The 24,989-nt window shown below is 38.3% G+C and overlaps 1 protein-coding gene and 1 non-coding gene across 6 annotated transcripts in view; both read left to right on the top strand.

The window, feature by feature from the left end:
* Positions 1-24,989, top strand: part of LOC121877503 (fibrillin-3-like) — a 145,339-nt gene that overhangs the window by 54,489 nt on the left and 65,861 nt on the right. For 4 of the 5 annotated variants that reach the window (XM_042383293.1, XM_042383286.1, XM_042383278.1 and 1 more), the window contains exons 9-15: positions 8,119-8,253; positions 11,950-12,072; positions 15,239-15,337; positions 17,294-17,452; positions 17,591-17,752; positions 21,840-21,962; positions 22,677-22,796. In XM_042383293.1, the coding sequence (XP_042239227.1) occupies positions 8,119-8,253; positions 11,950-12,072; positions 15,239-15,337; positions 17,294-17,452; positions 17,591-17,752; positions 21,840-21,962; positions 22,677-22,796 (921 nt within the window). The remainder of the gene's footprint in view (positions 1-8,118; positions 8,254-11,949; positions 12,073-15,238; positions 15,338-17,293; positions 17,453-17,590; positions 17,753-21,839; positions 21,963-22,676; positions 22,797-24,989) is intronic. The other variant, XM_042383283.1, reaches the window with a different exon arrangement.
* Positions 9,467-9,539, top strand: Trnar-ccu. The gene has a single exon. It is a non-coding gene; the product is annotated as a tRNA-Arg (tRNA).

The following is a 24,989-nucleotide window of genomic DNA, read 5'->3' as shown; positions in this document are numbered from 1 at the left end:
GTTTGCATAACATAAAATATTGAAGCGAGAAAATCTTTAATTTTATACAAGGAGTTAGCAAGAGACAACAATTATATTGCAGTTAGCATTTATTTTTCCTGAGTACTTGTGCTGCTATGGAATAAAGATGGTTAGTTGTGTTAGTACGTTCCTTACTTCTCCAGAAATTGATTTACTTGATAATATTTGATAAATACAGTATTTGAGTTTTATCACCATTGATGAACTCGGGCTAAAAAAAGTTTAAGCTGGTTTCGAGATGATCTTAACAGCATTAAGTTGTAGCAAATTTTATTACTCAGGTCATAAGGGTGACCCACAGATGGTGTACATTACAATGCTTTCCTGTAACTATATGGGAGTTTCTTAGTCGCTTACAGGAGGCGCGTAACCTCACTTTTGCCACTGTACTCCACATACAAATACTGTAATTGTATTTGCATTTCGGAAGATGAATATATTGTCAGTCACAAGTCGACATCATTTCTGGATATACTGTATACGTTTTGTCGTTCTAGACTTTGTAGGAGCATTTTTTTATTTTTTAAGATTAATATTTTAAATTTACTTCTCTGACTAGGTTAAGTTAATATTAGTGATGATTATTATCTTACTGTTCGTAGCAAATCAGGGCAATAATCTGAACCCACCCATGTTTTGACTTGGGGCCATTAATTATCTTGTTCCACCCTTGTTGTGCCACACAACTTTGACACAAGTGCCTGTTACCTTGATCTTCCTCGCCTCTAGCTTTCACATTTAAAAAAAATTCCCTTTTGACAGAGTGATTGTAGTTATTGGTTCTCTGTGACAATAAGATATTTTAATCATTTAAATACCACATGACGCCTGGTGCATTTACAAACACTGTATCCTATTTCATGTTACTTTTTCTAGGATTAATAATACCTGTACAGTGCATTTTATTAGTAACTAAATGATGTTGGTGGCTAAGACGACATAATTATAAGCAATTTGTGTTCCGAGCTCTTGTGTTTCCTGGCTGAGAAATTTGATAAGTTGTTTTTTCCACAATGAAAATGTATAGCAGGATATTGTCACGATTCAGATTATGAAGAGAACCATTATAAATTTCCTGCCAACTATTTTGTCAGTTTATTGTTGTGTTTTACTAATAGTGCACTTAAGATAAATAAAAATGATTTATTAGTTCGCTATATCTTTATTTTTTTATAATTCATAACAAGTGCGTAACGTAACAATCGGTACACTCTCGAATACTTTTGTTGATAAAGCGTGATGATACGTTATAACATCAGTAAGTTTTAAATTACTTACACATTTGCATATAAAAATGTCTTACACTTACAGTATGTGACGGTCAGTTTATCTTCAACATGGAGAGGCACCTACACGCTTTAACTCCACCTCCTTATGAAAAAAGGAAACTTGGTCACCACACTCCATAAACCACTCGTTGACTGTCTCTTTAATTCATCGCCGTTCTCTTTTACCTCTTCTGGGTATAATTATTGTTTTTCTCCCATACAAATTACACTTGACTCAATATACACCTGAAAAATACAGGTTAATCACAAATGTCCTCGAAGCTTCTGTTTAAAATCCCTTGAAAAATTTGCACATCTAAAACATCAATATGTACGCCATCAATTTATACTGTCTTATAATCACACCTGCTAGTCTGAGTCACTGCAAATGTGGCGAAGAATACAGTCCCGTGAAGAAAATAGGAATGTAAATACAAACATTGAGGGAGTTTGTACAGTGGTGGGTCCACATGCCCGGAACAATGTCCGATGATAAGGGAAGCTGACACTCTTTTTGTGATAGTATTCCAACACTGCAACAAAGTGATTAACATCTTTGTCTATTGAAAAAAAAGGTCGTTATTGCGAATGAACAAAACACCTCTAGAAACTCGTTAGTCCTAGTTTTTTGCAATGGATCCGCCCCTGTAGTATACTATAGTTTCATTTGCTTAATTTGGATTATAACGGCAGTAATTAGTGTAACTCGCAGAACTGAACGTGGTCCATGTTTTATATGTACTAGTTATATATGGTCAAAGTATGACGATTATTGAAAACACTAAAGTAAATAAGCGGAAAAGAAATACCTGTACACTCTTTCAAAGGACAGATTAACACACTCGTAAGAAACCATGATCAAAAGGTAACATGACCAGGTTGTTGTGATAAACGATAAAGACGCCCACTGGGCCATCGTCGCTCCCCTGGCACGGCCGCTGTGGTCAACAAGTTTGTATCTCCCAGCCGTGCTCAATATTTTTGTACCCTGTACTGTATTTGGCGCAGTCTTTTCTGAGAGGATTTTAAACCATTTGTACTACATATCCTGTGAAAATGTTCGTAACCTGCAATATGGCCATATTTTACCTGTGGGGTTTCATTTATAATTATACAAATCAGATTAACTATGACCACCTGATAGTGAGTGTGAAGCCATTGAGGTGGCTCAGAGCTTTACGAGATTTTTTATGTACGTTTTACGCCCGGTTTCCCTTAAAAGGCCTTGCCTCGAAACCTTCTCGAGTGAGTAACTTTATTTAAAAATAGCCGCAGTTGAGTCTCCCAAGGATGATTTATGTGTAGTTGGATAGGCAACGGTTCAGCTGTACTTATGAAGTTAAATAACGCCAGAATGACAACGGACATCTCACTTCACTTGGCGCAGGATCTAAAGCGTACTTTACGGTAGTAGCCATCTCAAAATTGAACCACTTCCATTTTATAATAAAATCACACAATAATGATTAGGATTTGTCAAAAGTGCATTATTAGTGGGAAGAGAGCGAGTGAGACTACTCTCAGGTGGATGTGAAATTTAATCCCATGAGTACGATAACATCCCCTCGAGTACGATGATTTAACCCCTCGAGGTCGATGATTAAACCCCTTGAGTACGGTTACTTAAGCCCTTGAGTACCATGAGTACAATGACTTAACCTCTTGATTTCGATGACTTAACCCCTCGAGCATGATAACTTGTTGACTTAAGAGATTATGTGATTGTACTCGAGGGGTTAAGGTGTTTCAGGTTACTAATGGAGAGAGAATCGGGAAGGACAGTAGCGAGGGATAGTTTAATGAGCATTACTACAGGAGTTTGGAGAAGTAATACAGGAAGGGAAATTAATGGGAAACCGAATGGATGAAAGTGCATTAGGGTGAAATGAACGAGAGGTGAGTTTAGTTAAAACAATATTTCTACCTGTTATCTTATCCCTTTTTATGTTATTTCCCCCCACAAGTTTTACATTTACTCTCCCAGTTATTTTCCCTCCTTTGAAGTTTCTGTAAGGGAGACCTGAAGATAGTGGAGAGACACCTATAGATGGATAAAGGAGAGAAAAAGAAATCTATAGAGAATATTTCATGAAGGACGAAAATTAGCTGCTTGAGTTAATGAGGATAGAGAAGAAGAACGTGAGAATAAAAGCTGACAGTAAATTGACGTTTCAAGATCATGTAAACGATAAAAGTTAATAAGACGAGACAGAAGATGGGGGTTTGACCCAGCCCAACCGGATGTAAATAAAACATATGATTGTGTGAGGTCCTGGTGAGAGCACATTGAGAGTTAAGTACTGCAGTATGGCATTACCACAAAGTAAAACACGTCTTCGTAATTGAGGATGTTCAGACGTGTACGAAGCCATTAATACCTGGTCTGAAAAAAAATGAGTTATGGAGATATTCTGAGGCTGAAGATTTCAACATCGTGCAGTAAGACACCCGGGGACATGATCGAGACCTTCAACATGTTATAGCGTGAGGCTGCCCTGTCCGCCACTGATACTAATAATTTTAATACCAGAGGTTTCGGTTTTAAACTTCACAAGACTCGTTCTCACACCAGGTTGAGACGAAACAACTTCTCAATGCTCATTATGGACACATATTCTGCTATCGTGCCTTATATATCAGCCATTCACTCGTCCAAAATACTACAGATAAACTGAGTACAGTTTATGTAGACAAATATAACCTCACTTACAGTGTATTGGCTCCTGTCATTAGCTTATACTTACTGTTATTTGTGTATCCTTATAAGCAACGTTCATATATCATTAGCTGACACCAACATGCCTTCCCCCTTAATGCCGTGACATAAGATTGTTTTTCTTGTAAGTCACTGGCCGTTTTCTTAACCTGGCAGGTAATTATCACCCCTGTTCAAGCCTAGCGACATTTTGCAGTTGAAAATCCATCATTTTATCCCTTAGTAATAATTTTGCGAATTGTGGTCTTTATTGGATAATTGTACACAAGTCCTCTCTCTCTCTCTCTCTCTCTCTCTCTCTCCGCACAAAATATAAAGGTTAAGTTGCACTGAGAAAATTCAGTAAAGTTAAACAATGTACAAAGGTCAGAGGAGAGCAGTGACACAGTACCGGGAGATGTGATCAACACATAAGTTGTCTGGTGGTATTAGTCGTAGTTATCTTAACAGTTGTCTCTGTCGTGGTAGCTCTTGTAATAATATGTCTATGTAGCAGTTGTTATTATACTTGTCGTAACTATCATCTCCGTGGTGGGAGTTGTCGTAACAGTTATTTCTGTAAGGTTGAAGCAGTGTGACAGATGAATCACCTTGGTACAGTAATTGTTTCGTATATTCCGGACGCCATAGGAGATACTAGAAATGACTTGTCTTTGTAACCGTATTTGCACTTGACTGGGTTTTTTTTTTTACAATAATTGGCCTATTTTCTCCATGAAGACTCTGTATTACGGTTTACCATAACAGTAGCATTAGAATAAAGTATGTATCTTACGATTATGAAGTATATCCTAAAATAAGACAAAACCGCAGAAAAATGTGAATATGTCTTAGTCCTACCCATTTCTCATTGACAAATCAAAGCTGGCTGGCGGGGTGAGGCGCCACCGGCTGACGTCACGCCTACATGTGATCTTTATATACCTTGGGCCAGACCAGCAGTGTTTGGTCAATACGAGACATGCCAACGTAAAGTTCACAGGATCCTGTTAACAAAGTATCTTTCCGTTCCATGTACAATTCTCCTGTTTTGTAGCCAACAGCCACCCACTGTGTTACGATCTGGGTCAGTTCAAGAGTCAACTTCAATTTGTTACACTCTTAAAATGACTTAGTTGTTTAAGTGCATTCTTTCTGGCAGTTAAAAATATAATTAATATTTTAAGTTTTGCTCATTCGAGGAGATGTGAGTTTTATGAGCAACACTGCTTGAATAATTTGTAACACTAAGAAGAGTTGTTACATCTGTGATAGTTTAATATTATCATGATGTCGTAATTAAGTAATGAAATGCAAATACAGTCAAGAAAATATTATCTCTCCAAATGTTAAAATGGCACCTTAAGTCGTCCAAAAATAGTTTCTAGCACTGTACATCAACTGAACAAATATTCATTTTCTTAGACACGCGAGGACTCAGTGGTTCCTAAACCTTTCTACCAACCCCCCCCCCCTTTTTTTAGATAAATTTAATGAACTTTCAATCACTTTTATACTTGTTCTCGTATTTATATTACTTTCAAAATCATCTAGCTCGTAATTAAAACTACCCATGTATCTCGTGTGGTTCCATGACAAAACCCCAACGGACAAAACCCCAACGGGGTTGTCATTTATCAACACTAATCTAACCTAACCTAACCTAATCTAACCTAACCTAACCTAGCCTAACCTAAACATAAAAGTGTTTTATTTTATATATGAGACTGGGGTTTTGTCCGTTGGGGTTTTATCCGGTCACCATCTCGTGCATATGGGGGAAGATTGAAATATACTAAAAAAAAAATAATGTTAAACAATTTTATTGAAAATTTCCTAATAAAGAAAAAAATCAATACAGAGTACGTATACAGGTACAGGTATATGTTTTTTTTCTCATGGCTTCACCCTCCCCCCCAACATTAACCATGCGCCATCCCCCTCGTGCAGATACAGGTGGGAGATGTACAGTACCCTAATATGAGTGGGAGGTGTACAGTACCCTAATATGAGTGGGAGGTGTACAGTACCCTAATATGAGTGGGAGGTGTACAGTACCCTAATATGAGTGGGAGATGTACAGTACCCTAATATGAGTGTGAGATGTACAGTACCCTAATATGAGTGGGAGGTGTACAGTACCCTAATATGAGTGGGAGGTGTACAGTACCCTAATATGAGTGGGAGATGTACAGTACCCTAATATGAGTGTGAGATGTACAGTACCATAATATGAGTGTGAGATGTACAGTACCCTAATATGAGTGTGAGATGTACAGTACCCTAATATGAGTGTGAGATGTACAGTACCATAATAGGAGTGTGAGAGAAGCGGTAACCCTGCCGTGCACACTGACCCCTCGTAAATCGTACGTGTGGCTATACAAGGTGTGATGGCGCCCAGTACTGATCTCCCCTTCTCGCCCCTCCTCTCCTGTCCTGCCTCCTCCCCTACCCACTCTGTATATGCGAATGAAAGCCAGGATAATATTTATGTTTCGAGATAAAATCGTCAGAGGCTTAGAAAATTCAGCTTTGTGTAGGCGATAGACTTATTATCTTTCTTTATAAATCATGCACCATAATAATATTTTTCACGAATTAAACTGAAGTGAAATGATTAGACTTGGCTTCAGACAGAACTCAGGTTGAATTATCAGGGATTAGTAGAGTTAAAGGGATGAAGTTACTTGGGTAGGCTTAACCTCTGTGTTTGTTTCTGAGTTGATAACGCGCCACAAACATGGCTCAACTCAACTATCACACACAATCTTAAATATCATATTAACCAAGGTAAATCACACAACATGACCCATAACAAACTTAGAATTAATTGTACATAAGTCGCTTAAGTTTATAGTCTTTTACACATATTCATAGTGAATAGAGCTGAGACGTAATTCCTTGATAATAACGTTGTTGTGGGTTTGAATCACTTTTGTACAGCCAGTCACATACGTAATAGATTGTTGTGATCGAGACCGCTGACAGACAGGCATGTATGGAACTGCGACTTAAGACAGGATGGAAGCAAAACATGTCATCTTACTTCTCATGGAACTTAACTCTTCCCCACAGTTACAACAAACCTAGTGTCACATGAGTAGGCATCGAGCATTAATCTACGGCCACAGCGGCTCCTGGCGTTCCGCAAACGTGTCCGTTCATACAATATTCATGATGCAATATGACTCACATCTCGTGGCTACCAATTCTTGGGATACATTTCTCACAAGACGACCGCGTTACCAATTTTGGTTAACTTCTCTTCTCACCTCAGGTTATGAATGGTTTTTGTTGTTGGTGTTACTGTTTATGTAAGATAGGTGTTCATATGGTTATCACTGTTGTTGAACATGTTATTAGAGCCACGAGTTCTACCGAGAGAACAAGAGTGAACACCACATGTAAGACACGGCGTTTGATGTTCTTTGTATCATACGCACAAACATATACTGTATATATATATATATATATTTATATATATATATATATATATATATATATATATATATATATATATATATATATATCCTAAATCACTGTAGGTGCGCGTGATCAGGTATACTGATAACCACAAGGAAAAAAGAAAAACACGAAGTTCTTTTTTCCTTAAGGGATTTATTCAGATAATGTTATAGACTATTTAATCTCAAGATATGTATATTATTCAACAGACTATATTATTAGTGTGTATAACTTACTCTGCTGCAGCCTACAGGACGTCTGAACAAGCTGATGTAGATTTTTTTTTTACCCTAAGGCACGTGGAAAATTATATTTTAGTTTAGCATTAAATGTAATTAATTAATTATAAAGTACCTATACCTATAAGTGAACAGATAATCTTGCTTTCCCTTTCCGTTGACAAATGAAAGGGAAAATGTATTCCACTGAGACCATACCTGTTATGTATCATGGGGACCAGTTTACTCTACGAGGCCTTTTAAGATTGATGTTGATTATATTCTATTGCATTTTATTTTAGTCTATAATCATTGGGTTGTTTTTTTCTCTGGCTTGGGTGTCTTTTAACCTCCCTCCATTATTCTTTCTTTTGTTTCTTCCCTCCCTCTTTTATCTTCCCTACCTTACCCTGTCCATCCACCACCACCAACTATCATCCCGCCACAGCTCACCAGGCGACCAGCGGGGAGTGTGGCGCCGACAACGGTGGCTGTCAACAGATCTGTGAGCCCACCAGCAACGGTAGTCAGTGCCTCTGTTACAAGGGCTTCACGCTCGCTGAAGACGGCTTTAACTGTCAAGGTAAGTCTCTTGAGCGAGAGAAATGCGTTTGTATGCTCTGCCAAATAAATAATGTAGAATTTAATAACCTGCTCAACATAGTCCAATTAGTGTCAGTTTAATGACTATACTTTATGACCCTCCACAAAAAGATAATCATTATTATTTTTAAAGGTTTTTTATTAAAATTTTTAGCAAACCGATATTGTAATTATTATACCATTATACCATACGTAGACAAGTTTGGAGCAAAGCGGTTCCAGGGGGTGTGGGGGGGGGGATCCTGGGGTCCGGACCCGTCCCCCTTTTTATAGGAAAAATTTCAATATTTTTTCTTTAATGCGATATTGTACTGAGGCGTTTTTTGTATAGTAAAATGTAATTACTTCAGAATATCTCCTAATATCAGGTGCATATGGCCACAAAATGGGCTTAAAATGCCCATGATATATTGGTCAGATTTCACAAAAATTCTGGGGAGCCAACAGTGACCCCCCCCGCCCCCCAAAAGAAAAACAGCAAGGTGGGCTCGCTGTGCTCTCCATGTTTCCTCACCCACAACTTCTTGGATACCCCCGCCCCCCTATCCCTACAACTTCCCGGACCACTCTCTTTTGATATTCCTGGATCAGCCCGTGAAGCCTTGATGAATAAGTGCAATCTGAAACTGTGTAGCGCTATTATGTAATCCAGGGGGTAATGTGTGGAATTTTTAATAAGTAAGCTTTGTAATACGTTTTTCCTATTTCTCACATACAATTCTTGGTTTGTGCCCAGTCTTTAGGTAAGACAAATTTGTTGTTGGGTTCTACCAGGAACACACTTCACCATTCATCAGCTCACTAGCCGGTTGGGCGGTCGGTCTGAAGAGTTCTGGTCCAAGATAATATTTTATCTTCCCTACGAAGCTATTGCCTAGTCCCAGTTAATCAGCTCCTATTATTAAGTTATAATTTTTTTCACAGTTTGGTTACATAGATTTTAAGAATAATAATAAATGTTATCCTTTAAGCCGGATGGTGCTAATGATCATGATGAGCACTAATACAGTACTGTACAGTCTTCCTTAAGTTAACCGTAGGTGCACGTGGAGGCTGAGTCCACGACCTCATAACATGTAATGCTGACTGCCAGGTTTGCCCACCACCAATCTAAATTACATCTTACTTAACTTTACCTATTACACGTTGTGTACGCCATACATATATTGAATAACACAATAAATCTAACATATGCCCCTGTGGCCCAATGGATAAGGCATTGGCCTCCTAAGCCAAGGATTGTGGGTTCGAGTCCCACCAGGGGTTGCTTAGTGTTTTATGGGGTGTTAATAATATAGACCGTAACAGCTGTCCAGTGAGTGGATGCAGTGCTCCTCACCTGTTACATGGGTCGGTGGTTTGATCCTCGGGAATTTCCAGCTTGCAACTAAAGTTTTGTATACAGTGTGCTGTATTCACACTGTCCCGAACGGGCAGTCATGCCTATGGGACACACTTTCACTTTTTCAGTGATACAGCGGGAGCACTTGCCTATCGACATTGCATCCCATGTTCAATCCCCGGGTCAGATGTGATAAGAGTTAGCCAGTGTGACACACAAGCATTGTTGGTTTCTCTTCGGGTACTCCGGTTTCCTATTGTACAGTTTCAGGGCTGAACTTATTATAAAAAAGGGCCTAGGGCAAGGGTTTATTTAATGGGCCCTTTTGATAGATTTTATACGTTTAGTATGCTACTACCCATTCGATCTACTTTGCCTAAACACCGTAATGGAGTCAGGAGAACATAAGAATATAAGAAAATAAGGAGTCTGCAATAGGCCGGTTGGCCTGTGCATGGCAGCTCCTGTCGAGAGCTACTACCACTCTCTATCATCCATGAATCTATCTAGCCTCCTTTTGAAACTTTCCAGAGTTCCCGCACTTACTACAAAGTTGCTAAGCTTGTTCCACTCGTCCACCACCCTATTTGTGAACCAGTTTCTTCCTATCTCCCTCCTAAACCTAAACTTATCCAACTTGAATCCGTGCTGCCTGCTTGTTGGAGCTCCTGTAACAATGTTGCTAATCGGACGACGTTGCCTAAAGGGCATCCATAATCCATCATTTAATACTTTTAGATTGAAAGAAAAAATGTTTTATTTTGTATTTTACTCTACCTCTTTATCAAATTTATATTTATGTAACATCTTAGAGACCCTGCCTGTACAAATTCATCAGGAACAATAGGGAAATTAAACAAGCCACCGGCTTCTTCCCTCGTTAAAAGTTAAACAAAATAAAACAGAGTTGATACTGTGGTGACCGTGTTTTTACCGTCTGTGAGCCTTACGGCTCTGCGAGCACTTGTGATTCAGGTTTCTTCCCTTAAAAGTACTGTCAACATTTCTTCGTTCAACTCGGGTGGATTTGTTTTTATTTTATGGCCAATTTAAAAGTTATTTCATTTCGTTTCTACTTTTTAGGATAAGAAAATGTTAGTTGCAATATATATATATATATATATATATATATATATATATATATATATATATATATATATATATATATATATATATATATATATATATATATATTGCAACTAACATTTTCTTATATATATATATACAGTATATGCAAGTAAATCACTGTAGGTGCGCATGATCCAGGTATATGCTGATAACCACAAGGAAAAAAGAAAACTGTATTTATAAAGTTCCTTGCAAGGAATGTAATATGTTTTACTTAGGCCAGACAGGTAAAGATCTTGTAACTAGACTTAAACAACATAAATATAGTGTTAGGACAGGCCAGGAAACTAATGCTCTGTTTGTTCATTTGAGGGATAATAAACATTGCATTGACTGGGATAATGCCTCCTCAATATTACCTTGTAATTCAATTGACAGTAGGAACATTATAGAATCTAGTCTCATTAAACATACCGAATCCGTCAACATGAATTTAAGCAATGGTATGTGCAAATTGGATAATTTCGTAATTAAGAAGATTTGTAACCAGGTAAGAACCAGGATCTAGAAGTAGGATAGTTATTTAGTGGGTCCCTTATTTGTGACCTGACCTGACTAGTCACGTCGCCCCCTTCTCTTAAGCTCCTCTACGTGTGTGTTGGTGTGGGGATTAGTGGATGACATCATTATGACCTGACCTCATGTTTTTAAGGTCACCCTGTATATTTAAGCCTCTCTCTGTCCATGTAATACAGTTACCTCTGAAGATGTCTTGAATAAAGACGAAAGCTAAGGTACTCCGTTGTTTCCGTTTTCCCGTGTGATTTTATCAAGATACATTGAATACAAACCAAACTCCATATTTTTCTTCATGCAAGTAAATCACTGTGGGTGCGCGTGATCTAGGTATATGCTGATAACCACAAGGAAAGAAGAAAACACGAAGTTCCCAAGCGCTTTCGTGTAATTCACATCTTCAGGGGTGAGTACAGACTAAGGGGAGGTACAAAACAAGGCGTATATATAGAGAGGAGGGTGAGATCAGGTCCACAATGGTCAGGTATTAGGTAATGACCCTACTAATCTTTGAAAAGCACAGCAACGGTCGGTAGTCAGGTCAGAAGGTAAGGTGACCCAACCTTCTTACCTGGTTACAAATCTTCTTAATTACAAAATTGTCCAGCTTGTACATGCCATTACTCAAATTCATGTTGACTGCTTTGGTATTTTTCTTCATATTCTTTACTGAATCTATATTGTGTGTAGACATAGACGAGTGTGAGGTGAACAATGGAGGCTGTGTGGGCACCTGCGTCAACAAGTTGGGTTCTCGCCAGTGCCGCTGCGGCAAGGGCTACAGCCTTGCTACTAATGGCAAGACCTGTATAGGTGAGTATTCACTTATGTTGTGAGCCATTTATTGTATTGTAATTATTCCCCCCCTGGAAATATCGCCATGAATGTTCTATTATTATTAACCATTGATGGTTAGAATTTGTAAATTGAATAAGAGCTTTTTAATTAACTTGTGTTTATTTACACCATATATCATTTTAAATTGTTTAGAAGTGAATGAATATTTAATTGTCAATCATATGTAATTGGAACCGCTTTTGTGGCAATTTTTCTATTAAATAAAAACAATTGAATTGAGTCATATTGTGCAACACGTGTTGGGCATTACAGTATTTTCCAACGTACCCTTTCTTATTTTGAGCTTGGAATGTGGTCGACGTCCATTATTTTGGGAATTATTCCATAAACGCTTGGTGTCAGGTTCACGATGGTAAATTTATAGTAGTTCACACAACTGTTAGAAAGTCAAAACTATGTTTTCTCGTGTGTATTTGTGTGTTTTGATTGGTTCTGACCTTGATTTCCGTCGGAAATTGCCTGTTTTTTTTTAGTTATCGCTCCTTTCTACCCCCAACAAGACAGGGGATCCTGTTGGGCAATGAGGTTTTGGGTGTGGCGTTTTCCGACAAAAATCATGGCCAGATAATTAAAAAAATAAAAAAAAAACAAGAAAAACACACAACCCAAACCTGACCTAACCTTACCTAACCTAACCTGACTTAACAACCTGTATTATTTTACTTTCGGACATGGGGCCCCGAAATTTATAAACTACTGAAACATTTAGATCTCGCAATTCTAAGCATTTTGAACCCCATATATACATAAGAACATAAGAAAATAAGGAGTCTGCAATAGGCCGGTTGGCCTGTGCATGGCAGCTCCTGTCTAGAGTTACTACCACTCTCTATCATCCATGGATCTATCCAGTCTCCTTTTGCAACTTTCCAGCGTTCCAGCACTTACTACATAGTTGCTAAGCTTGTTCCACTGGTCCACCACCCTATTTGTGAACCAGTTCCTTCCTATCTCCTTCCTAAACCTAAACTTTCCAACTTGAATCCGTTGCTCCGAGTTCTATCCTGCTCGGATATTATAAGAACTTTATCTATATCCCCTTTATTGATTCCTTTCACCCACTTGAATACTTCTATCATATCTCCCCGCACTCTTCGTCTTTCTAGGGAATGCAAGTTTAGTTTCTTTAACCTATCCTGATATGGAAGGTTTCTAAGTCCCGGAATCATTTTCGTCATTCTTCGCTGCACCGTCTCTAGTGAATTGATATCCATTCTATAATAGGGGCACCAGAGCTGAACCGCATTATCGAGGTGCGGCCTGACTAGCGCAAGATACAATTGCAATCAGACCTCTGCACTCTTATTACTTACACTTCTAGAGATAAAACCCAATACTCTGTTTGCCTTATTTCGAACATTAACGCACTGTTTTCTAAGCCGTAGGTCCGGGCTTACAAGTACCCCTAGGTCTCTTTCACAAGTCGACTTCTCTAGGTTGAAGTTGTTAAGGCTGTATACATTGACAGTATTTGTTCTTCCAATGGCGGAAATAGATAATAGCGACATCATTGAATTTAATTGATTTTAAGTAGTTTTCAGTCTTCACTGTGAGATGTTATCTGCGCCTCACTCATGCGCCCTGTTGACTGACGTCATCCAGTCGTGACATTTGATTTTTCTGAAAGGAAGCAGCCTGGGTATGATTTTAATTTCATTGACCTGTTTCACAATGACCGTGGTGGAGGTTGGTTGTCGTTTGTGATCCTACGATTATTTTAAGTTTATTTCCGAGTTTTACGAGAAAGACGATTATTCTATCCAATTCTTACGTATCCCTGCTCCTTCCACTTCTAATTAAGGTATTGTACTTTCGGACATGACGCCCAAAGTTTTCAACTACTGAAACATTTAGGTTAGTTTAAGCTAGGCTTACCGGGGGTCCGCCCCCGGCTAGGGGTCAGATTAGGCCTGCAGGGGGTCTGGGGTCAGAGCCCCATGCAAGGAGTTAGGTTAGTTAGGTTTTGTTAGGTCAGATGACTCGTCTTCTCCCCCACCCAAAAACCCCGATTTCCCAGGCTCTCCCCTCATTATTGTTGGGGGGGTGGGGTGAAACTAGCAATTTCCGCCAAAACTGAAGGTCAGATTCCTTTAAAACACACCAAAATACACTGGAAAAACATATTGGTCAACCCCTAGAGACTCGTGTCCTAACGTAAAAATTTACCACCTAACTCTCGTGGTGATTTTTTCTTAACCAAACTCTCACCGGTAAATTAACTCCATATAATTGAAGTGACACCCATCGCTGACTTCCATGGTCGGAAATGAATTTGAATTTCAAAATATGAGACCCAAAATCACAATCGAATCTGATTGGGCAAAAATTACTGCAAATTGTAAATGCAGAAACCACAATTCATTTTAAATTGTGGCAAAAAAAAATATCTTTTGATTGGCCGCATGACGTGTATGGGAAACGCATATGCATGGCGATTTATGAAGGGAACACGCTGAGTGGGAGGTCGGGTAGGCAGTAATGGCAGAAGATAAATGGAAGAAAATAGAGAATGATTTGGCATGCGTTATCTCCGTTATTAGGGTATACGTTTGCGACGGTAATGTAATAGAAGAAAATTATCTTAAAATTAGATGTCTTTTTTTTAATATGATAAAAGATTTGGGGTAGGAAAGTCGTGTGAACTACTATAAAAATGCCAAAAACATTTTTAATGCAGTTTTTCATGCTGGGCCTCTTATAGTACTCACCTACTGGGTAAATTATTCTGCAAACACTGGCATACGATTTAGGGCCCGCTCACACTGAGGCCGGAAGCGGACATATCCTGACGCAACTAATAATTTAGAAAATTCCAAGACACTTTCTTCAATGATGATTCCCTCGCAAACTACAGTATACCCTGTACTGTACATATATATGCCAGGGTTCCAGGGAGGTTAGGTCAGGTCGTTTGTGAGAGAAATGTTATAGAAGAAAAGTGTCTTGGAATTGTCTAAACTTTAACTGTTGATTGCAACCACAAAATTCTCAAAATTTTTGGAGTGAAAACAAGTGAAATTTTACTGATTTGTATTACAGGTAAACTTAAACAACACAATATTTTATCTTTTTTATTTCAAATACCCTGTACACCAATTTTACTGTGAATTTTGACTTTTAGATAAGAACGAGTGTCTGTTGAGGAATGGCCATGGACCCTGTCAAGACTCCTGCTATAATACAGACGGTGGTTACCTTTGCACCTGCGATAACTTACCAGGTAACTGACTGAGATACTGATGCTACTTGTTAAGGTGAAGTATGCCAGGTAAAAACAATAAAGTATCAAAGTACAGAGGTAATGATAAAAGTGTCCCATATAATACTTATTGACCTGTTTTGTTTGTCAAGATCATGTATGGCAGGTTGTGCAGATTAGCGGTGCCCGGCAGCCTAGGTGTACCCACACTAAGGGCTGGACAAGTGATTTTTCATGTCCTTGTGCCTGACTGACAAGTTAATATTTTGAGAGGGAATTTGGCAGGTGCTGTGTGACCCCACCTCCCCATACATATTTAATCAGAGGGTGTGTAGGGGGGAGGAGGGGGGGGTTGTATGTCTGTGCTTGACCTCATATGATATTGTGATGTCACAGTTGATACTTTTGATCCCTGACTTCTTGTGCCCACAATGACTTGACATGAAACCCCAGGTACACGTACAGCCTCAATGGTGTTGCAGCTTATCCCTTCTATTTCTGTTGACCTAAGGGTGGTTATTGTAAGGTGCTTCAGATGCACGGATTAGCTAATGTGTTAGCTATTATGTATGCACAGATGCTGTTTTTAACCTGTGCGCATGACACATTCAAAGGGAAAAGCTAACACCTCGATAAGGAGTTAGCCTTAAGCGGCCTAAATAACTAACAACCAATCAGTGATTTCTCCCACTCAGAATACGCGGATCATGGTCGCTTATGGAGAATATTTTGATTAATATTGAAGAGTTGGGGACATGTAAGGCAATAAAAAACTGTGATATAATAATAAAAGTAATTCTATATATGGTAGTATATTCGATAGGACTTAAAGCAAAGTGTATGGCATGAAAGAATTGAAAAGGATCGTGCCTAGTTGAAACTGTTTTGGCTCTGCCCATTTATAAGTGGGCGCTGTCCGATTTCATTAGCCGTTGGTGACTTTGGTGTAACAATATTGATAATCACTCAAAAGATGATTGAAACATTAATATCATTACTCATAAGATAGAGTACTTTAAATTAGGGTGAACAAGTTGATTACAGTTCTATAAGTGCAAAAATTAAGACTAAAACGAACCTGAAATTCTTCGTATTTCCTGTACAAATATGCGAACTTACCCATGAGAGAAGAAGTTTGGGCCCGATTATTTGTGTTATTCTTATTTATTGTTGATTGATGGAATTTTCCTTTTTTGTATTTCCATAATTTTATATACCAGTATATTTTCTTCAGTATTTCTTTCTGTATTGTGTCCAAATAACAGTTCTCCTATTTTTAATGTTTTCTGATGACTATGTTGTACAACAGTTATTCCCAAGACGCGGTACAGTGTCGAATTTTTAAACGACAGTCCGGGAAAGCTTAAAACACCTTACAATAAACGTCTCTATTCTTAACAGAATTGTTATTTTTGACTACACTTAACATAAACTACAGTATCTCCCTATTGATTTCCTCCCTCTTACATTTTGGATTATTGTATAAATAATATTGCCATAATACAAACTTATGAAAATTTACAGTCCTAATCATCTTTTAATTCCTCACGTAAATGATAACTATTGAACTTGAAAGTGTCAGCAGCAAATAATTGTACCTAATGTTAAGCAACTTGGTACAGTAGTTGAGTGAGAGATGCTCTAATTAAACCCAGTGTTTGTTACAAAATATTTTTCACCTGTCAAAAACACCTGGAGTTGGGTGAGAGATGCTCTAATTACACCCAGTGTTTGTTCCAAAATATTTTTCACCTGTCAAAAACACCTGGCAGGCTGTCATACATGATTTATCATAAATAAGTTCTCATATATAATCATGTACTGGTCATTATCTCACTCTAATAGGTAGCACAGTTACCACTTGTAAAGAACCCAAAAGGATACCACTTATGAAGCTGTTGTTTACATCAGTGACCAGCTTGACACTACTATTGCCTATGTTTGAGCCACCATCTCCTTAACTCTTGTCTGTTACAGGGACACACCTGGGTATTGACAACCACACCTGTGATGATGAAGATGAGTGTGCTATTAACAATGGAGGCTGCTCACACATCTGCCTCAACACCTTTGGTCAAATTTTCTGCACTTGTCCAGAAGGCTTCATGATGGCCATGGACTGGAAAACTTGTGATGGTGAGGTCTATTTCTGTCCATTCTGTATTGCTAAATACTGTACATTTTATTGAATTAGAATGAATGATCAATATCCTATTCTGTATACATGACCTTTGTAATGCATTAATGATATTCTAAATTCAATATTTGTGACAGACATCAATGAGTGCCATTATGAAAATGTGGCGAGCAAGTGTGAGTTCGGGTGCATCAACACACCAGGTAGCTACTACTGTGCTGCGGCTGAGGAGCTGGTCCAAACTCCCCTCGAGTGTATTTCTGGTTTCATGCCGACTGAGGATAACCTTAGCTGTAACGGTCTGTGTCCACTCACTGTACTGTTCATCCATCACCCTCCAACTTGACCCATCATCCTCTACTGTACCTTCACCCAGCATGCTTTGCCACTCACCTCTCATTCATCACTCGCATTCATCTACATTAATCTTATTAATAACTCACATTCATCTACATTAATATATTATTCATCACTCACATTCATCTACATTACATTAATATATTATTCATCACTCACATTCATCTACATTAATATATTCATCACTCACATTCATCTACATTAATCTATCATTCATCACTCACATTCATCTACATTAATCTATCATTCATCACCTACAGTGGTGTTGTGAAAGTGAAAGTAGGTTCCATTGGCATGGCTGTCCATTAGGGACAGTGTGAATGCAGCACAACTGTTTTTAAACCTTTGGTACACAAGGAGGTAGCATGGCTGGTACTGCACCCAGCCACAATCACTTCCCAAAGTTGGAAATTTAGGTACAGTACCCATTTACAGCCCGAGAATCGAACCATCGACTCCTGGAACATAGGCAAGCACTGTATCCACTCGACCACTGCACTCGGCGGTGTTGTAGATAATATTAAATACAGTACTAGTTTTTTAGTGATAATTTTGTTATGTTTTACTAATTTTATAATGATCATGCCATTTGATTTTGAGGCTTATCTGCAGTTATATAATGTACCTCAAACATATACAGTACAGGTAAACCTCGAGAAACGATGTCTCGAGGTGCGATATTCCGCTTTAACGATGGTCGTGGCCAACACGCGCACTACAGCCCTGCGTTTGGTTCTTTGTTAATCATAAACCTGCCATCGCATGGCTCCATGATTATCTGTTAACATTGTACTTATCATTGGTGTTTTTTTCTTATATAGTGAGAGGACAGCACTAACATTTAGATTGACCGGTGTTATGGTGACTGTGGTGATATCTTCTGTGTTTTTGTGACTGTAAGGTCCAATGACTGTTATTTTGAAAATGTGAGCAGTGTTGGCTGCTGTCACTGTTTTTGTTATCATCGTTTGCTCTGTTTTTGAGATTGAAGTGAGCAGTGTAATTTCGAAAATGTCTGGGATGGCCAAGGCATCAAGACAACCGTGTCTCGGAGGTGAAGCTTGACATAGTTAGGATAGTTAAGTAGCATGAGACTCTCCAGAGGCTGTGTGGGAGTCAGCGTGACATCACTCCACCTACAAGAGTCCCCTTAGCCTAGAAGGGGACATGTGATAATGACCAGGCTTATTCTTCAAAATGTGGCGAGTGTTGTTTAATTGTTTTGTACTGAGAGTAGTATTGTAGGAATTGTTTTGTTGATAATATGTGTGTGTTTGGGGACTGGCTGGGAACGTATCCCATTGGACCCCATGTTGTAATGCTCCCTATTTACTATAATTTACCAAGTGATGGATTTTTCAGGAACCTAACCCCATCATATCTCGAGGTTTACCTGTACTGTACTCAAGTTAAATGTACTGTCACTCATTATTACATTGAGAAAAAACTCACCAAGATGTATGGTACAGTAATTGGTTTCAATTCAGTGAAAAGAGTGAGACATCTTTTACAAAAAAAATCATGTCTTGTTAACAAAACCATGAATACGTTAATAATGTGCTCCGAGGAGCTGTTGTATTACTGAATTTCACTGTTTATGAAGTTTACCTTGACTGTTGAGCATATGATCAGCAGAGCCCCAAATTATGTGAATTTCCAGCAGAACATCACTATAGCACACTCCAGGGACTGACAGCAAAGCAAAGTTAACTACAGTATATACAAATGGTCAGGAGCTTTTTGCACTGCTAAATAGGACCCAAGTACTATCACCCCAAGATTAAAAGTTCATGTCACATACAGTACAATAAGCTAAAAATCACTTTAATCTGAACTTATTAACCCCAAGTATACAGAGTAGTTCAGAAAAGTTTATAAGTTAACCTGGCAGCAATATTCCTTTATAATCAAGCAGTTTTGCTCTAACCATGTAACAAGAGATTATTATTAATTAAGAACTATTACTGTATATCTCGGTCACTCATTGGACATGCTGAGGGATGATGATGAGTTGTGGGGCTTGTGTGTTGTTGATAATATACTACTTACTTTCAGTCCTTTGCCAGAAAGTGTTTACAGTGTTATTAGTTGGCTGAGAACTGTCATACACTGAGATCCTGTTGTTGTTTGACCAAGAACTTATTATTGTTACACCAAAAACTTGTCATAGGCTGAAAACTTGCTATACAGTTAGCCCAAAAATATGGTTTGTGCACTGTTAGTCATTATTCATGGCTCTGCAGCATAGGTTGTTAAGGAGTGTTCTCGACTGTCTTGTCTTAAATTAGACTCCGATCCATATCTGAGACTCTACCATCTAGTCCGGTTTGAGACAAAAATTTTATATGAGGGGTTTTAGTGTTTTAATTGATTGGTTGAATTATTTTTTGGGGAATTCGTGTCATGTATACAATAAAATACAATACCCTGTACTGTATAGGTGAGAAAAACAATCCCAGGTAAACAATAATCCAAGGACAACACAAAAAGTCTGAAGATATATTTTCTTTATGGTCTTTACTTATATTATTCATTTGCAGTATATTCTTGACTAAGGCCTCTGGCTTATGCATTAAAATCTTCATCCACTTAATAGACAAGAGCACTGGGCCCCTGGGGATGTTCTCATAAAAAAACAAGTGGAGGATTTGGATATATTAGCATAGAAAATTCATCTTTATTCTAAAAAATATACCTTTTTAATTAAAAATATTGTAATTGGTACTGAATGAAATTGACGCATGCATCGCGTATATGAGTACGGTACAGTACTTGGTATTCAATTGATGATGCTTTCCTTTATTCTTAAATCAGGTAAATGCCACATGTAGTCACAGAAAAAAGTCGTTATGTTCCGAATCCCATGACAAAGAATTAGGGTAAAGTAACAGCAAAGCTTCAAGGTTAGAATTTGAACGGGGAAGTTTACCCAAATTCCTATCAAGGGTTTCAGAACATAAGACACTTTGTAAATTAGACGATCTCCCACCAATTACATTTCAGGACGCAATCATCCTCCCAAATTCTGAAATAAATATGTTAGGCCGCACCATTTCCTCCAATATGTCCTGGAAATCACACATCCTTAATATACACTAAAGATACCTCCTGAAAGTTGGGAATGCTGTACAGATGCCGCAGCTACTTCACTCCTGAGCAGTTGCTCCAAGTATATAAGGGATTCATTCGTCCTAACTTGGAGTACTGCTCTCATATCTGGTGTGGCTCTTCTTCTGTCCAACTATTAGATAGGGTGGAATCAAAGGCATTTCGTCTTATTAACTCTCCTCCTTTAGTCGACAATCTCTCTTCCCTTTCTCTTCGCCGCAATGTTGCTTCACTCTCTCTCTTTTACAGGTACTTTAACGGGCAATGTTCGGTGGACTTGGCATCCTGTGTACCGCTGGCAAGGCCGTGAGTTCGCAACACACGTCTTGCCCGCGGTGCCCACTGTTTCTCTGTGGATGTCGATCACACAAGAATAACCCGTTTTAGTACCTCCTTCTTTCCTCACACAGCCAAACTGTGGAATGCTCTGCCTTCTTCTGTGTTTCCATGCTCTTACAATCTGTCTCACTTTAAAAAGCTGGTTTTCCGGCTTCTTTGTGGTGTAGATTAATACAGTACCATAACCTTTTTTTTTCTATATTTACAATTTCTTTCGTTCCTTTCCCCCCCGGCTCTGTTGTGGGTCGTTTGACCTGTGCCCGGGTGGGCTAATTCCCATAAAAAAAATTGATAACGTGACTTTTTCTTTGGTTATACATTTACATAAAGTCACTCACTTGGTCTGTTCCTGAACACTTATACAGTACTGTAATCCCCGGTTAACAAAAACAAACCTTTCCTGTTAAAAGAAAATCTTTCCTTTCTTTTAAAGTTATGATGCTCACATTATGATAAGTCATAGATGTGATAAGAGTGAACCTGCTATATGAAGTGGCATGAAGGAACCTAATGTAACTGTGTCTTTTAATCTTAATTTTGTATTTAATGGTACAATTAATATTTATCCTGTGATTCTATCAGATGTGAACGAATGTGAAAATGATAACTTCGGGTGTTCTGACATCTGTGTCAACACCCTTGGTAAAGCCTACTGTTCCTGCCCTCCTGGCTTTGACCTCGCCCAAGACAAGAAGACATGCAATGGTTAGTATTTAGTTCTAATGATCTCAGTCCTTTCCACAGTTTTTATCATTCAAAATACTGTAATTTAATATATAATTTTCTGTTCCTTTTCATCACAGCTTATTCATTTCCAAACAGTTTGTTGTAAGAGACAGCAGTGGTGTAGGAGTGCAATAAGTTTACTCGTACAAAGGAGTTCTTCTCAGTTTTATGGCAATTATTCATAAGGAACTGTTTCTCTAGTATGAAAGTTTTTTCTTCAACAGCTGAGGTAAACAAAAAAGGGAAAAGTAACAGTAAAAAGATGTAATAGCAAAAAAACTATGTAGATGCTGTACAGTATATGGTAATATACTGTACAGTAATTGGAACACTTTTGTATTTTAAAATATGACAATGTGAATTTATTTTTGTTCATTTATTCTAAACATACCTACAGTAATTCTGATTTGTGCCCATAGTTCAAGTAATTACTCTACCATTTACCACACCTTTTTACTCAATAAAAGTTTGACATATTCATTCACAATTTTTTCTTTAGCCCTTAAGCCCCTGTTATCATTTTTTTTATTGCATCATGGATTCCTTGTTTTCCATCTTCCATCATCTACCATCAACTTTCAAGAGTTTAAGCCAATCTTCATTTTAGCATTATTAAAATTTTCTTTGTATTCCAATGATCACCTGCTTCTAACCTTTTAACATTTGATATGCTCTTTACGATGTTGTATATAGATATTGATGAGTGTTCAGAGGACCACCAGTGCTCCCATGGCTGTGACAACACGGAGGGCTCCTTCATCTGTACCTGTCCTGGTGGTTTCAGCCTGGCATCTGATTTAATTACTTGTGTAGGTAAGCAACTTGCAATTTAATCCTAAAGCTTTGTAATTATTCCTTATCCTTTATAGTATATCAAAATAATTTTCATTCCTTCCTCCTTGTTACTCTGATACTGTATAAGTAAAATTATTAACCCTCTCAGCCTCGGAGCCTGAGACACATATGTGCATGAAAACTTATGCTTAGTCTCGGAGGTTTTTGTCGAAAATCGTTAAAAAAAAATAAAAAAAATTGGGGGCTCATTTCGCTGCCATAGAATTGTTTTATTAATTGTAATTGGGTCTAATCCAGCATTAATTTGAAAATATAGCCAATTGGACGCCACATTGGCGTCGCGAGGCTGAGCATAAGTTTCTTCGCCTTTTATGTTCGACACCACAATGGCGTCATGCGAGGCTGGGAGGGTTAAAGTACTGTATGAAACTCAGCACTTAATTAGCAATACCACAGTATGGTCTCTTAGGGGTTAATATGTCTTACAGCCTACCATCCTCAAGGAGTGACTCATGATATCTGAGCATGATGAATACCATGTGACAGAGCTTACTAGAGTCAAAACAAGATGCATTTTTCAGATGAACATCAAAATTGGTGCCGATGCAGCTTTTTACCCATACGTAGATTGTTTTATTGACACTGAGGTGTCTTAAATAAATTGCTGATTGCAGTCAACTAGTCAAGCTGACTCAGCCTCCTTGCTGAAAGCACAACCTTTCTAGACAAGTCAGTAGTGATATCCCCGTTAGCCGGAACAATTGGTGCAGAGCACTTCTGGGATTGAGAGATTTCCAGGTAACGAGACGACTCTTTCAAAGCCGGAAAAAAAATCCTTCGTCCCAGGAATTTTCCGGGTAACGGAAAAATTTTCACGGAAGTTCCAGAAATTGCCCATTACGTCATTTCTTGAACCCAGAAAAATATCCCTCGCCCCTTGAATTTTCCAGAATTTTCCGGGCAACAGAAAATTTTCTCAGAATTTCCAGAAAGTGCGCCTGATTTTCATTTCTAAAGCCCGGAAAAAAAACTCCCCCATCCCTGGAATTTTTTGGGCATCGGGAAAATTTTCTCAGAATTTTCTGGAAAGTGTGCCCCTCGGAAAATTATTCCCAAAGCCGGAATTTTCCAGAAAATTCCGGCTGTGGGCACGATTTTCTGAGAAAATTTCAATTCCGGCTATCGGAGAGTTCTGGGTTTGAGGGATTCCGGCTAACGGAGATTTTACTGTTACTCTATTGAATGTTGTTGAAATAAGAGACCGTGACTTAATAAATTAAAAAAAATTAGTGAGTTGGGATAAAGTCGTACTTGTGATTCCTTCATTTTGGTATTAGAAACATGCACATCCTTCAGGGGAACCCAAACTCACAGATATTGCTTAAGATTATCTTAAGAGCTACTCTGGCAGTCACTGGTAATGCAGTTACTCTCAAAGTCTGAGTTATTCTCCCAAATTAGAGAGCCAATTTAATTATTTCTGTCTTCATCTTGGGATTTCTAATTGTGCAATAAAAACAGGTAGCCCTCATAGTACAAGCTCTTGCTGGGGCTTTTCAGTTTCACATTACCTCCTATAGAGTGAAGCAGAAATTGAGTTATTAAGCAAAATGGGGAAGATTTGGTACAACATTTGTCCCCAAGTGGCAGAAAATTTAATAGACCTAAGTGTGTGACCAGCACTCTTGACACTTATGGTTATGTCCGCCATCTTCAAATTTCACATCCAACTCATCATTCACATCAGTTCCATGCTGACTGCCATTGAAAATGGAGCTTCAGACAACTCTTCCCCTGCACAATAAGTACAATATTTGCTGTGAACACTGCAATATGACTTATGGTTATTGGTTACAATAAACTTTGTTTGCTGGTATAGCAGTAGCACATTTACCTGTCACCACTGATTCCCAGGTACAGTCCCCAGGTTGGATGAGACCCTACCAAGTCTCAAATTTTTCTCCAGGTAATCCAGTTTCCTACTGTATTAACAGTGGACAGTGATGGTTATAACAGAGAACAGTGTGCTTAACAGAAAACGACTGACCACCTAACTTATAAGTGGTAAAAATTATCCAATGAAATTTTATTGTTTGAATTGAACAATTCTGTATAGCCAAAAGAAAAAAAAAAGAGCACATCATCTCTCTCTCTCTCTCTCTCTCTCTCTGATTCTTGAGAGTATGGTATCTTCTAACCATTTACAGTATC

Source organism: Homarus americanus, unplaced genomic scaffold (genome assembly GCF_018991925.1).
Source record: "Homarus americanus isolate GMGI-L3 unplaced genomic scaffold, GMGI_Hamer_2.0 scaffold33468, whole genome shotgun sequence".
Classification (NCBI taxonomy): domain Eukaryota; kingdom Metazoa; phylum Arthropoda; class Malacostraca; order Decapoda; family Nephropidae; genus Homarus; species Homarus americanus.
Note: the sequence above shows the minus strand (reverse complement) of the source record. Positions and strands in the feature narration are given on the sequence as shown.